Here is a 15,841-nt window from a genome sequence, read left to right as displayed (position 1 = left end):
TGGCTGGAGCAGGTCAAGACAGAACGGGCGATGGCCTGGCGCATCAGTTCTGCCTCTGCGGGGGAGGTAGCGCTCAGTGGGAGAGGAGGGAATGGCGGGATATCCAAGACAGCCCTCGAGACTAACACGTTTCATTTCCTCGGCTGACAATATTTGCTTTTTGTCTCCATTTGGCCAGTGCAGGGATGTAGCTGGAAGAACCCAAATAAAACCACCTTTCCTTTCTCATCAGCCCACTGGGGAACAATACTGGATAAACAGAGACCTTCTGAAGCACAAGGCAAGAAAAATAGACTGACACAGATGATTCTCTGGGGAGAATGAGAGGTGATGCCTGTAACGTACGCCACGGTGGCAGACACAGAACACTCACTACCACTGACCTTGACCAGTGCCTAGACAAAGGCCTCCAACAGCCTTCTCCCAAGATGAATCCATGTGGATGTCAGAAGGATGTCACAACAGTTACCTCCCTGCCCTGCTGCTGTATCAGGTGACTTTAAGGTTTTCCAAGGCTACTTCATCATTTTTTCACGCCTGTACCAATATAATTACTAATAGTCCTTAGATTTTCTTTCATGATTTTTTTCTAAGGGTCCTACAAGACAATCTGAGCAGATATATGTAGTCCTAGGACTGTGAGCTAACCACTGCTGAATATACAGCTCGGAAACAGCTGAGCAACAAGGAGCATGTCTCATTCACCAGCTTATCCTTGGGGTCTAGCATTGGGTTTAGAACATGTAGGTACGTCGTAAATAGCGAATGGATACGTATTGAGTTATCGGTCAATCAGAGGTTTCATATCTAGTACACCTTACAAATTTTATGTATCTGCTTTTATAGGAAGGTAGGACAAGTTTCATCAAACGGCCATGCTTTTTTTTTTTTTTTTTTAAGATTTATTTTATTTATTTATGATAGTCACAGAGAGAGAGAGAGAGAGAGAGGCAGAGACACAGGCAGAGGGAGAAGCAGGCTCCATGCACCGGGAGCCCGACGTGGGATTCAATCCCGGGTCTCCAGGATTGTGCCCTGGGCCAAAGGCAGGCGCCAAACCGCTGCGCCACCCAGGGATCCCGGCCATGCTTTTTAAAATCTTTCTCACTACTAAGCTATTTTAAAATGTCAGTTGAGTTTTACAATTGCTTTGGCCCAGTATTTAAAAAAAACATGGAGGGGGGTCAGAAAAGAACAAGTCCCAGTACAGCTCCACTAGTTACAACACACGAATTCTGGAAATAGTTACTTAGGCCCGGGCCAGGAGGCCAGCCGGCCAAGCTGTGCCTCAGGAAGCTCCCACCACACTCTCCATCATTACTCTAGCTAACAAACACTCGCAGGGAATGGATAGTGAGCTTGAAACACTACCTTGCCATTGTCTAGGATATACTTGTCCATGACAGGTGCAGGAGCGGGGTAATAGGACGACGTATTTGCTTCCTCACTGAAAGTGCTCCGTAACTCCGGCTCGGGCTCGAGACATTCTGACTTTACTTTTTCCAAGTCAATGGCAGGACCTAGGCAGTTAAGAAAAGAGATCTGTCTAGAACTCCAAGGAAAATAAAAGGCAAATATTTTTAACTACGCATCTATCAGCACATAGTGGCACAAAATAAATATGCTGGCTTATTTTGTCCATTGGACTACACTTAAACCCAGGTTTGAAAATAAATGAGATATGTCACAAGGGAAAAGGAAGAAAACTGAAGACAAGAATGAACTAGGCTCTGTGAATGAGAAGCTGTCTTTGAGGGTGTCCTTGTCTGAATGGAAATGCAGGGGACTCAACTGTCTGCTCAGAAGAGAGGTCCTGTTAAGACCGGGGTGGGAGGGGTGGCCATCGCTGCGATATGCAAATTGCGCCTTTGCCAAAAGCACCCCCCACCCCCTGCAGCCTCCAGGGGAGCTGGCCACAGCCAGAGAAGGGAGGGTAGGAAAGCAGAAGGCTCCCCCTCCCTAAGACCTAGTATGGAGCTAGACAGGAACATTTCAACCAAGAAATTAAAATACAATACAGATTAAGCTTCTGATTGCCTGATCTAGCAGCTACCCTGATTTTTATTTTAATGCAATCAACACAAATTACTTGCAGTTTAAACAGTGAAAGGAAGCTGGATAAATGGTGGTGCTTTCTAAGGAGAATATTTTTTTTCTTCTCCATTAGCGTTTAAAAATGATGGACTATTTTTTAAAATCACCTATTGTGTCTTGATTACCAAAGGGCAGAGAAACAGGATGAAAATGAGTAAATAAGACTGAATGACTTGATTATCTTTTGCAGGAGAGCAACTCCACAGGCCAACGGAGAGCTCAGCACCCTGGAAATGCTCCCTCTGCAAACCTGTCAGAGGTCGTCCAGGATCAGGGATTGAGCGGCTGCTCTGCGGGTCCGGGGGCCGTGCCTCTACCTTAAGTAACTGATGCTTTTCATGGTCCCCCTTCCCTTATCCTAACCACGTGGATCACCTGGCACAGGGCTCTTTATACACCAAAGCCCTACCATCTAGTCGCAATTCTATGTTCAGTTGCCACAGCCTAGACTTTGGCTGGTGGTTGAGAAGGTGCTGGGGATTTTGTTACTAAAATTCCTCATGACAGAGCTTCCTAGGACAAGACTATCGTCCCGAGCTGCTCACGGCTGCCATCTGCAAGACGGAGGCTGGGTGGTCTCCAAGGTTGCGAGCGTGGGCCCCGTACGAAGCAGAATGCCACGTGGCTGGGAGCAGGAGGGCCGGATGCAGAAGCGCGGCCCATCCCGGGAGGGCAAGGCCAGGTGTGCGCCTGCTCTGCTGTGTCGTAGTGTGGCCGCGGGTGAGTGACCTGGAGATGCAGGAGCTGGCAGAGAAGGGCAGGTGGCATCCTGGTTGCCCCGCTGGCATCCGCTGACGCTGAGTGAGCTAGGCAAGCGCCGGGCCCGGGCCTTGCTCTTCCCGTCGTCCCCAGCGCCCGGCACGAGGAGCTATTCTCTGAATGTTTGCTACATGAACACAGGAAGGACAACAATGAATGAAGGCTCCGACTTCAGAAGCAGATGCCGAAGGTTCTCCTCTCTGTGAGATCTCAGGTTGACTCGGAGACACAAACTCAAGTGGAGCATTTGGTGTTTCCTTAGGCCAGGGGGGAGGTCATTCCTCGGCTTCCCCGGAGGGCGCGGCGTCTGAAGGGTCTTCCTGCTCTGAGTCCAGCAACAGGAGAAGGCGCTGGGCTGAGAGGATGGGGTCCCTGTGGCACTGGCTCGCAGGTCATCTCTGGCAGGACCGTGTCCTTCCCCCAAAGCCTCGTTTCCTTCTGTGCGAAGATGGTGGACGAGAGAAGGACTCCAGTTCGGCCCTGACTTCGGCCCGGTTCTCTCCCAGCCGTGTCCACGATGGCGGCCAATGAGATCTCCTTACGGCCGCGTCCTTCCTTGCTTAGCGCCTTCCTTCCTAACTACCGTCAGGATGAGGTCATACATCGGAGCCTCCTTCAGGCGCAGAACACCTGCCTCCTCTGCACTCACCGCGGCCCAGGGCCCCCTGTGCTGCTTGTCACAGGCCTCCGTGCCTCTAGACGTGCTCCTGTCTCAGCCTGGCACAACGCCACCTCATCTGCCTGCCAAGAATGGAGCTTAGGTGTCTCCTCTGTGAGACCTCGCTCTGATCACGACTGGGTGGGGCTGGGGGTGTCTCTGTTTTGTAAATACTTCTAGAAAATTCTGTCTGCAATCATCTGCCAATCTGTGTCTATTGTCCACATTAGATTGTGAAGCTCCTTGGGGGCAAAATTTTACTGTCTTTGCAGTCTTGGCACCCTCCACACAGTGCCTGGTACACTGCAGGATCTCGGCAAATTCTCTGTGACGTGAGGGGAGAGAGTTGTGGGGGAGGAGGGGACTTAAGCAGGCTGGGGCAAAGGTTCTGAAATAAAGCCCTGCTGCTGAGTTGACGTGCTCTGGGGTGCAGGCTGGGGTGGGTGGGAGCCGTTTTTAAACTTCTGTGACCTTTTTGGCAGCCCGTGAAATAGAAATTGGGGTTGTCAAACAAATCAGAAACAGCTAGCCAGGACAGGTGATTCCGATGGCTACACAGGGACACATAAGGGACATCAGGGGTGAAGGCTGAGAGTCAAATGCTTCTCTGGCTCCACCCGCTGCTGCCCCCCACCCCCCAGTCAGACTCCACTCCAAAGTGCAGCCTGGCCCCCTCCACACAAACACCACCCCTTCCGGCTCCCCAGTCTGGGCCTGCGCTGTTCCTACCGTCAGACCACTCCACCCCACAGACGTCCACCCAGCCAAACTTCACCAGGCAACTCAAGGCCTGACTCAAAATGCCACCTCTTCCATGAAGTGGCTCCATCTCTTCAAAAGGAGGGAGTCATTGTCTCCACCCCTTGGCTTAGAATTTGGAGTCAGACATTGGGGTTTAAATCCTGGATGTGCCACTGCCTGTTTAGGTGAACTGTGAGCTCCCTCAGGTGGGGAGCTCTGCGCCCACCCCCCGGGCTCAGACCCCCACAACGAGCAGCCGCACTCAACTCTTTCTATGCCTGTCTCCCCCACTTGTTCCCCACTGGACAGGGAGGCCCGAGGGCAGGCAGGGACTGTGTCCTTTTAGTTCAGAGACCAGGGCTCAGCACAGTGCCTGGTTCACATTCTACCCTCAACAGCTAATTTCCACATTAATAATTACTTAACCTTTCTGACCCTGTTGGCTCACCTGAAGGAAGGAGCCACAATGGAGGCCTGGCAAGACTGAAGATGAGTTGACCATATATATGAAATGACCACTGCAGCGTCTGGCGCCGAGTGGGCCCTCAGGACACGATGCTCGCCGCCCACCCACCCCCCCATTATCCCTGGCTGCTTCCGTTAGTCACTGCTAAACCGTGGCTTCGGTGGACACAGAGCCGTCCTGGCACCCCTGGCACAGCCCTGGGCTCGGGCTGTCTCCTCCGGGACTACTGTATAGGGGTCTGGTGGCCTTCAAGGAAAACTGTTCCCCACCGCCCTCGGCAGCACCCAAGGCTGCTCTCTGCGACTCCCCCTTCTTCAGCACCGTATACAGAAGGTGCTTGGCTCCTCGGCCTCAGCAAGGATGGCAGGCCAGCCGAAGGCACACGTCCTGGGAGGCGTTCCTCAGGGGACCGGGTGTGAATCAGAGCTGCATGACCTTACACGAGTCACCTCACCTCTCCGTGCCTCGGCTTCTCCTACCTGCAAAGTGGGGGGTCGAAAATGCCTCTGGAAGAGCCCAGCACTGAGGTGGCACAAAACAGAGGCTCCCCGAATGGCAGATGAATGAAGGAATGAATCGATCAGTAAAAGGGGGTGTTTAGTATTACAGAATCCGAAAGAAAAGGAACAAAAAGAGCATGTGATTTCTTTGGGGAGAAGAGGGAGGGCCTCTAGCGTGTTTAATTTAAGGGAAGGGGGAGAAAAACATTTCATTGCAAATTTTAGTCGGCTCTACTACCCGATGTTGGCAATTTACATCTCATTACAACAAATGCCTCAGATTGCTGTTTTGCTTTTAAAAATTTCTGAGGCATTGTTCTCCTTCAAACACATGTGACCAAATTAGCCACAATAATAAGCACTTGCGCTAAGAGACAGCATTGTACGATCTGGTGCAGATATTTTAAGTAACAAAGGAACTTTTTTTCACTTTGTGGGAAGAGTAGGAATTTTTTTTTAAAAAAAGCCTTTTGATCCACTTTGGGTTTATTCTGGGGAAAATACACCTTCCATGGAGAGAAACCTCTCAGCTGGGTAAAGGAAGCTTTTAAAAAAGTATAAAAGGTAGTACTTGTCTTTTCATTCAGTCATTCAGGAACCCATCCAGCACACAATCCCTGCTGGCATCCCAAGATCGAGGCCCTGGGAGGCACTGGGGTTCCCAAGAAAATACAGTTTGTCCCAGTTCTGCAGGAGTGGAGACTTTTACCTGTGAAACTCCATTGCTTTGCATACAAATAGCTGTGATTTGATAGAGAAGCACTGGATTTATTCAGCAAACTTGGTGGAAGAACAGGTTCTGTTATTTATTTTACCTTTTAAGCCCCATGGGTCTCTTCCATAAAATGGGAATCACGGCACAGAGTAAGGGGCTTGATAAATGTTTGTTGGCACAACAAATAAACAAAATTATATCATTCCTCTGTTTCTGTCTGGCACAAGTTAGACTACTGCTGTTCTTCCTGAAGACCTTTCTAAAATGAGTTAATGCTTGGGTGACTTCCAGGAGGTTCAGAAGTCACCTGTTTCTTCAAAATCTATGTCTTTGTTTGAACACGAAATACCATTTCTGACTTCGGCTGAAACGGAAAGGCTAATAATATCAGGTTTTTCTTAAAAAGTACTAAATCATTCCATTTGCTCCTGTCAGTGAATAGGAAGTTTCTCTGCTACAGGTGTAATTCAATTTATTCCTAAATGCAGAGTGGATCAAGTAAAAATTCTTACTTGCATTCGGAACCCCTCCTGTGGCACAGAGGCCACTGGATAGGGTAGAAGAACAAGGATTCCACTCTGTTTGAAAAGACCCAAACGTAGGAATAGCAAGATAACAAAGAAGGGGGTACGCAAGAGCCTTGGAAAGAGGCAGGGGAGACGCCCCGAGCCAGGCAGGCGGATCCCCATTGTGGACCCCATCATTCCTTCTCAAATGGCATCAGCCACTTTCAGGGCTATTGTCACTATGCATCTGCTTCTTAGCCCCATTATGCCTCCAGTGAGGGCGGGGACATTCCTACAGTGAGAATCTGCTAAGCGTCTACTAAGTGCCAGTCCTGGGCTAGATGGCCCTGAGTGGCTCACAGCCCAGCAGGGACAAAAGACCTGCAACAGATCACCACCCCACGTGGTTGACAAGGGTCAGGATAAAGACTTGGGAACAAAGGCAAAGGAGGGATGCTGTACCTGGAAGAGACTAGGAAGGCTTCAGAAGGATAGTCACACACTTCCGCACGGCGGTACGGAGGACGGATGGGCAGGAGCTCACTGGGAGTGAAGGACTGGGGTGGGGAGTCACTCTCATACCGTGAAGGCACGTGGCACGTAGTCAAGGCTCTGTGACCGGCCAGGAAGCCGGCGGTGTGATGCTCTACAAGGGTCTGGGGAGAGGTCACTACTGATTCCGTGACTTTGAGGGGGCTGCAGTGAGGATGTCTGGTGGAGAAGGTGGAGGGGTGGTCAGGCAGGGGATGGGATCAGAGGAAGCAGTGGCTCTTTGGGTCCTCCCTGCCACTCCCCCCCCTTTTTTCCAGCACCTTCCATGACCACGGGCTGGAGCAGGCTTTGCTGGGCACAGGCAGGAAAAGCCAGTATAGCCTGAGGTACCAGATTGGGCAAGTCCTTGCAGCTCAGCTGGATGCCCCACAGTGGGGTCCCCTCCTCAGGGGTCAGAACACAGAGCAGCGGAGTCGGAATGCACCTGTGAGCACCCCGGTCTCCATGGGGCGGAAGCCCAGTAAGGGAGGCAGAAGCAGGCCCAGGGCCACAGTCATGGGGTCGGGGCATCTTCCCCACTCTGAGGAACTGTGGGTGCCCATTTCAAATTTGCTTCTCCCTGAGGTGACCAATACCTACTGAATGTCTTCTTTGTTATATGCCTTACACCAGAATCTCTTTTTCTGAAATCGTTGTAATACTTTTCACCCTGATCTCAAGTAACCATTTCTCTTGCATCCCCCTGGCTAGACTGCAGGCTCCAAGGGCAGCCACGGTCCTGTCCACTGCTATCTCCACAGCACCCAGTACAACGTCTCGGGCACACATCGGTCATTAAACATGTGTTGAATGAAACAAGCTATCCCTCATGGAAGTCCTGCAAAACGGATCTTATTCTCTCCAGAGAGACTCAGACAGGTAATGTGCCAGAAACCACATAGGTGCTGAGGACTCGAGTTCTGGGCTGTTAGACTCTGAAGAGTTGCTCCTTCCACTGCTCTACATGTCCTCGGCCAAAGGCAGGCTTCAGATTTCACAGGCTCCTCTGGGACTCTCAGCTCATCTCTGACCTTCTTGGGGGGGAGGAGCACCCGTGAAGAACTCCACAGGGGGCAGTGGGGAGGCAGGGGCGTACCCAGGAGTCATCTCACCTCTAGGAACTCTGAGCCTATCATCCGCCAGCTGGTGGGCTGGTTCTTCATCTGTGGCTTTTCTTCCCTCCTCACCCAACCATCTGGACCCAGGCAGCATCCAAAGGGCAGGAGTGTGCAGAGCAGCACAAGTCCATCCCACCAGACAGCACTCCCCCTGCTACCTCTTCACTGTGCAGTCCAGCCAGCTTCTCTCGGCTCTAAATCTTTGTTCAGGCTGTCTTGCTGCCTGATGTACTGCTCCCTTCCTCTTCACTTGGCTAACCCTAACTAGATCCTCGTGTGGGCCTTGCAGCCATCTACAGTACCCTGGTCCCCTAAGGAGCCTTCCTGCGAGCGCGCAAGGCTCACACTGTATTTCCCCCCAGCTGCTGATGAGGCTGTGACTCTTTAAGGCAGCGCCAGCGTCTTAGCTATTTGATTGTCCTGGGCCCAGTGCATGGTCTGGAACAAAGGAAGAGTCTAAAAAATGTTCCTGCACACACACAAAAAAGTTTCCCTTGAGTCAGAGCCATCCGGTAACGGAATGGGCCACCCTGGAAGGCAGTGAGTGAGCTTTCTGCCTCTGGGGGGTGTCACAGGAGGCTGGATGGTCATTTCGTAGGGAGGCTACGGAAGGCTTCCTGTCCCGTGCAGGAGGCTGCACTAAGGGAGCTCTGGGACTCCCTATAAGAATTATCTCCAACCAAACTCAGCTGCCTGGGACATAATGAAGGCTGTAGCCAGACTCCGGGCCCTGCTGAACCCTAGCAACCAGACTGGTTCTATCCATTCATCCTGGCTCCACTATTAACCTTCTGTTGCTTTGTGATGATGAATTTGTTCAGATTCCACATGGCCTAGGCACATCCTGTTCCCTCTCTGGTCCTCTTCCCTCTCTGGTCCTCAGTTTTCCCAGCTAGAAGATGGGGGTGAGAGGCTGGGTTGGGTTTTTATTTAAAGAGATACTTTCTATAAAAACTCTAGGAACCTTCTGGTTGGTGTCTCGAGACCGTGTGGCTTGGTAAGGCTAAAACTATGGAGAAACAGCAGGCTCTTAAATTAGGCAGGTAACATCCCATCCAGTAACTCAAAGGTTAAGCAGTCCCACGAGCCACTGGAGCAGTAAAGGGGTCTAATCACGAAGGCGGGGGATATACAGCCACCGCAGACACACGGGGCTGGATGCCTGTGGGATGAGCCTGCCTGGTGTATGGAAAAGGCCTCAATCTGAAACCTGGCTCTAGCATCTCCTGGTTGGGTGGCCTCAGAAAGGGTCCTTGAACGCTCTGAGCCTGCTCTCCAGGCCTCAGCCGATGATCCTCTCTACTGCAGAGGCTGTTCTCGTATGACAAGCACCGAGGGTCAGGCCCAAAGCAGGTGTTCAAAGAGGCCACCCCTTGCCTGTAAGGAGCTCTCTCCAACCTCTGTACCCTCTGACTGGCAAATCCAGCAGAGAACAAGCCTGCCACACGGCCACCCCAAAGCCAGTGACCACCAGGCGAAGCCCTGTTCTAAGGGTAAAGTACCTTCCTATCCTGGAGATGGAGGAGAGCCCTGCAGCGCCTACCTGTTCTAGCGACCCAAGCAGGTAGCAAAGGGACAGCCTGGAGTTGCCCTTAGCCCCAGCCCCGTTGCCCTATAAAGATGAACCCCAGGGAGAAAAAGGAAGGAGGGTCCTGGACTGCCCTGTCACTCTGAAATCTGTTCTTAAAATAATCTAGGAGGAGTTGTAGGTAACCTTTCAGTCAATGGTGCAAAATCCCCTCAAAGTAGAAGATAACCCATTTCTTTCAGAGCAGCAATTGCACTTCTCACTGCTAGACCTTTTCTTGCCATCCAAGTCGAGGAGGGATGGGGCACAGGGTTTTGGCCCCACCCCGCCACTCACTGAGGCAGCCAGCAGCTCGTGGGCCTCCTGGGCCTCACCTGTGCAACGGGGACACACACACCCGACCTGACAGGTGTCTCTCACCCATCCTCTTGCACCCTCCCTCACCGCCCACTCTGTGAGTGCTCCTGCTTATTGGTGACAACGGACTGAGGCTGCAGGATATGGCAAGGGGTTCTGAGATGGACAGGCCCGGGAGGAGCGCCCCGGCAAAGAGGAGATAAGCCACGAAGAGTGAGGTCTGAAGGACTGAGGGGAGCAAAAGGAGTGGCTGAGGCTGCGGACGGAAGGCCTGAATGCCGCCCAGGACAGTGGGTGGAGGGAGAATTCTATCAACTACCGACCAGTGAACCTGAGATCGAGTCCAGGCGAGGTTGTAAAATGGACGAGGTAAGAATGATTTCCAAGGACTTACCAAGGGAAGCAGCAGTGTCCAGGAGACGGTAGGGGTTGACCAAAGATTAAGACACGCCAAGACAACCACACCTGAGTTCTGCTGCAGGACAACGAGTCTACGATACACCAAGCATCGTACAAACGTTATCGCACGTGCAAGCTCAAATGATCCCACGTCATTTATGCCGAACCCACTGTGCACTTACTATGTGCGGCCCCTGGACAGCGCTCGTCACACCCATTTGCTCATTTCCTCCTCATAAGAATTGTAATGGCTGGTGATGTCACTGACCCTGCTCTACAGATGAGGAAACGAAGGCCCAGAAAGCTAAGTAACAAATGAGACCACGGAAAAGCCAGGGTTCAAAACCCCAGCACTTCTGTCCCGCGCAGGCTGTCAATCAGCAAGCTGGCTACGTGGCAGGCATTAAGATACCCATCCTCCAGAAGAGAAGACAGAGGCTGAGAAGGGCTCATTTACTTGAAGTGGCACACGTACTGACCCAGAGAGCCGAGATTCAAACCCCAGTGACGTCTGTTGCCGAAGCCCGGCGGCCTCCAGCACAGGGGAAAGCCAGCAGGAGGCACTTGGCTGACATTAGCTGCCTTTTCAAAGGCACCATCAGAAACCTGTGCTTCAAGAATCCGGCTCGGACCGCAAAGGATTTTAAAGATCAAAGCTGGTATTTTAACGGACCTTGGACAGAACACAAGGCACGAGCCCAGAGGGGAACAGAGGTGATAGAAACGCAGCTCTGAGGAGCCAAGACAGATTTGCAGACCACAACGGCTTTCCCCCTCAAAAATCTCAACCAGCTTGTGATCTGGCCAACAGGGATGTTAGCTCTTCTTTTTGCTTCTCCGAACTCAAATGGGGATAATCACCCTTACCTGGCCTCGCAGTACAGCCGTCGCCAGTGTCTGATGACATAAAAATATCAAGGTGCTTTGAAACTGTCAAGTGTCACACGCGTGTGAATTACTGCTCTTGCGCTCATCGCCCATGCCTCTTCCTGGTCCGAATCCATCATTTCCACCTACGTTCCCTGACAAAGCACACCCAAAATCTAAAACCAGTATGTGGCTCCCTTCTGCAGTTACAGCACTTGCTTTGTCCTGCCTGGAGTGGTGCTGGGTACCGTGTGTGCCCCCACTGGCCTGGGTGCGCACCTCGAAGGCAGCGATTGTGTCCCCCTCTCTATATCCCTCACAGAGTCCTTTCTGGCGTCAGCTGAACTAAAATCACTTGAATTGCACCAAAATGAGCTTCACTGAGAGGCACTTGTGCTAACACTGAGGACAATATCTAAGCTTTTGTCCTTGACCTCTGATACAAGGGACGGGGCCCAGGAGAAACCGAGAGAGACCCCGGAGTCCCCCTTGTACACCCAAGCTCCCCCTGGCAACTGGCTGCCTACGGTGTGCTTCCCGCCAGGCCCTTGGAATTGCCAGTCGGCCAAGCCCCCATTAAGCGAACTCTAAGGCTCTGGCTTTAAAAACGGGACCGTCTTGTTTCTATATTCCTAGCACCTAACCCAGTCCTGGCACCAAGGAGGCGTAAATATTTGCCGAATGAATGAAAATAATGGACGTATGCACAAATGAATCTGTACTTTAGCAGCTGGAATATCCACATGTCTTCTGAGTCCTCAGCACTTGCTTCCTTGGCGGGAGGGGGGGGGGCAAAAGAGGGCACCAAAGGAGAAAGAGCCTGGCATTTATTAAACATAATGTGCTGGTCACATGGCTTTATTGTTGACATCTGCTTCCTCACTTAAGCTTGATGTTGTCACAGAGGCCCTGACAGGAGCAACCCTCGCAGGGAGCGTGGGGCTCATCAGAGGGGGCTACTTCCCACGCTCCCCTCACAGAAGGCACGTTCTGTGTCACAGGGAAGAGGTCCTTTGTGGGGCATGGGGGCAGAGGAGTCACACCCACAGCCATGACGATGAAGTCCAGGGGTTAAAGGAGGCCACGTAGGTAAGGGCAGGGAGGCACGTGGGACCCGGCATCAGGAGACCCCTGGCAACAGGCCTGTGACGCGCTCTGGGCCTGTCTCACCAGAAACACGAGGACACTGGTTCAGTCCCTGGGTAAGCTCTGTCACGACCCCAGTGCTCTCTGCTCTAGAGAATCCGTCCTGTCACATCCAGCTTGTGTGTATTCATGGAACGAATGAAAGATGAGTTAGTAAGTACGCAAAGGAAGCAGTGAGCCATCCAGGGAGGTCTCGGAAACCTCTTATGCTATCTTGCTGCTGTCCTCTTTTCTTCGGGCCCCGACCTCCACCAGGCGCACGGTGACAACTCCTGGCTGCTGGAGGGCCGCTCAGCACTCTGCTCAGGGGCCACACTCCCACTCTCTGCGCCTTCTCATCTACCAACTGCGGGACGCCAGGGTCTGGAGCAGTCAGCAAGGATTCTCCCAAGCAGGGAGCCTTCCTCTTAAAACCGAGCATCGCTGACCCAGGGGCCTCTCTTGCCTCTGCACCTGCCTGTTACACTGCAGATGGCCCAGCACCCCAGCTGGACAGAGGCCACTGAGCTGGGCCCCCAGACAAGGTGGACGGGAGAAAATGCACAAGGAAGGGCCCCTAAGGACACTGCTTGGGTCAGGCTCAGGGGGCCAAGGGTGGTATAGCTCAGGACGTGCTCTCGGGACATATGACGCCAAGAACGAGGACAGTGTTAGGCACTTCCTGGCTCTCCTCTGCCACGTTACCAGTTTCCTGCTGACCTGTACAGATGAGGTGCTGTTACAGAGGGTGGTGTCCTCCCAGACTCACCAAGACACTTCCACCTTCAAAGGCTCTAGGCTAGCCCCCCTCCTCCAGGGCTCGGAAGACTGCATTTCAACCCTATGCTTACATGTTTACCTCCATCACTACCCACACCCCAGCTTCCAACGTCTTAGTCTTCTTCGTATCTCTCTAGGCCCCTAGGCTCAGAAAGCGTATGGTCAGCGTTGGATGAGTTAACATATACAGACACATGCGTATCGCCCGTTATCTTCTCTACTAGAAGGCCCTGACAGAGAAGTTAGTTAACCTACCCAAGGTCATACAGCCAATTACTAGTTAGGGGAGACAGTTAAAAACCAAACTGGGCCCCTTGTCAGCCCCTCCACCAGGTGGTGTGAGAAAGAGGCCGACGGTAAGTGGGCCCCAGCCAGAATGCCAGGTACCATGCGTGTGTCACAAGGCTGTGAGGGGAATTATTATTTCCACTTTGCAGAGGAGAACACCAAGGGTCTGAGAGGTGTTCTCTGGAAGGAAGCCTTCTCTTCAGGAAGCCTTTCTTCCCCCACCCCCGCCCCCAGTTCTGTGGGCGCCCCTCTCTGCAGTCCCACGGCCCCACGTGCTTTTGTCCTCATGGTGACATTTATGCCCAGTGCTGTCACTAGTTGTGTCAGTGGCTACCTCCTTCATCAAACCGACCTCTTCCAGGGCAGAAGACAAGGGCTATATGTGAAATAGGTCAAACTCTCACCACTACACGGCAGGAGACCAGGGAATAACTAGAAGAAGAAAACAGGGAAGGAGGGAAGGAAGCAAGGAAGAAAGGGAAGAAGGAAAGAAGGAAAGAATGTTCCCAAAGCCAGGGTGGGAAGCAGGAAAGCTGGGTATGAATCCGGGCCTGGTGGGTTCGGGAGACTAGACCATATCCATGCAAAGATACAAACTCCCCTCAGGGTAGAAACCCTTCTATTATACTCCTGTGGATTTGTCTCAGACTGTGGCACATTATTGTTCTCCAATCAGCAAGGGCTAACCAACGGACTTTAAGCCTTTCCAGGTCAGAGACCGTCCGTGTGGTGTTCCAGATGCCCAGGGCCCCTAAAGCATGGGGCATGCACGTGGTGGCTGCTCCACACACACCTGCGGCTTGAGCTGCCTTACATGCAGCCCACGCACTGTGAAGACAACGGGGACTCTGATCAGGGAAGAGCCTGCCACTCGTCCTCAGGATGGCATCCAAGGCTGTGCGGCACAGGAGCCTGGACAGTCCAAGACACCGAACCTGGCTGAGGTCAAGTGTGCCTAAGTGTTTTCAGATGACAGATGGCACATAGTGATGCAAAACACAGAGGCGTTGTATTGCCCCAGAGGTCCAGGAGTGGTTTCTGGAGTTTAAGCCCAGTTCACGATCATACAAAATAGGTAGTTTCCCTAGGAGATGAAACAATGGTGCGGAGAGTTTTTGTTGTTACTGTGCTTTTCCCCACAAGAAGTTTACAGAAAGGTGTAGCGTACAAGGTGAAGTGAAAATAAAAATTATTCGTTTGAAGACCAGGAAACACTTCCTCTCTCTGAAGACTCCAGTTCTCTCCCCACCCCCCACTCCAGGACCAATATAGCTTCTGCGAATTTTTATGGTTAGGGCTTCTCTTTAAGATTTTATTTTGATATAGAAACACTGTGTACCACATGTGACCCTCCGTGCCACTGTGCACCTGGACGGGCTACGACTTGGGAGAAGGGTCGAGGCCAAGGCCGGGTTGGAAAGTGGGGAAATTACTGGCCTAGGTATCAGGGGACTTGGTCTGACATGTATTCTGTCTCTGACTCCCCAGTGAGTCTGGGTAAGTCCCAACCTCAGTTTCCTTCTCTGTGACAAAGGCACGGAAAGGCCTCTTGGCCCTTCTGAAGATCTACCGAGACGCTGCCTCGGGAACACACTTTAAGATATAAAAGGTACCTATAAATATAAGTAAGGCAGGGTAGGAGCACATTTATCTAAACATCAAAGAGGAATGAATGAGGCTTTACATAGAAACCTATTATCTAGATAACACAAACCTTCCTTCTTGAGAGCAAAATTATATTTGATTCAAACTTTGGGAATAGAACTTGTGTTTCTAAACTAGATTGCTCCCATTTTTAAGCGAAAAACCCTGGCCCGGGGTTATTAATGACTGTCCTCCGGGGACGTGGAGGCTGTGAACCCGTGTTACCCGGGTTTCCGCAGTACTGACCCGCCTCTCTTACAATTCTGGTGTCTTGTGTTCTGAGAGAGGGTTTCTCTCTTGTTCTCTCTGCTAGGCAGTTGTTTCTCCCTGCTGTCAAGGCTGCTGCTTTTTAAATTTCCTGATTCCGGCTTCTAAACCACGTTAGGTGAGAAAACCTAAACCTTGGCTTTGTTAATACTGCTTGCAGCGCTAAGAGCCTCTTCGGCTCTTCTACGAGCAAACCCAAGGAGTTTTCTACATCTTCGTGTTAATCCTCCCAAGGGCATGTGCCTCTTCCTCAAAGCTGTTTAGTGTTCCTCCTTCCCTCTCAAACAAGCCCGACACCCCGGCTGGCATGGTTTCCAGGGCTTCAACCACCTGTCCTCAAACTACACGTGCGGTACCTCTTCTCAGCACACTCGGGCGCTTCCCCATCGTCAGCGGCCTGCTGTCCCTGCCTCCTCTTGTGCCTGGAGACACCCCCACCCTTCAAGGCCTGCCTCAAGGGCCACCTCCTTCCCGAAGTCTCCCTCAATTACCAACAAC

The 15,841-nt window shown here is 51.9% G+C and overlaps 1 protein-coding gene and 1 long non-coding RNA gene across 20 annotated transcripts in view; one reads left to right on the top strand and one right to left on the bottom strand.

The window, feature by feature from the left end:
• The window catches only part of LOC140602551 (BEN domain-containing protein 5), a 1,370,322-nt gene that overhangs the window by 202,602 nt on the left and 1,151,879 nt on the right, over positions 1-15,841 (bottom strand). For 5 of the 19 annotated variants that reach the window (XM_072772195.1, XM_072772196.1, XM_072772205.1 and 2 more), the window contains one exon: positions 1,372-1,520. The exons of the other annotated variants lie outside the window; for them this stretch is intronic. In XM_072772195.1, the coding sequence (XP_072628296.1) occupies positions 1,372-1,520 (149 nt within the window). The remainder of the gene's footprint in view (positions 1-1,371; positions 1,521-15,841) is intronic. 19 annotated transcript variants of the gene reach the window in all.
• LOC140602557 (uncharacterized) lies at positions 7,423-12,095 on the top strand. Its single transcript, XR_012005488.1, has 2 exons — positions 7,423-7,555; positions 7,682-12,095. It is a non-coding gene; the product is annotated as an uncharacterized lncRNA (long non-coding RNA).

Source organism: Canis lupus, chromosome 13 (assembly GCF_048164855.1).
Source record: "Canis lupus baileyi chromosome 13, mCanLup2.hap1, whole genome shotgun sequence".
NCBI classification, from domain to species: Eukaryota; Metazoa; Chordata; class Mammalia; order Carnivora; family Canidae; genus Canis; species Canis lupus.
The sequence above is the reverse complement of the archived record's forward strand: the minus strand, read 5'-3'. Positions and strand labels throughout refer to the sequence as shown.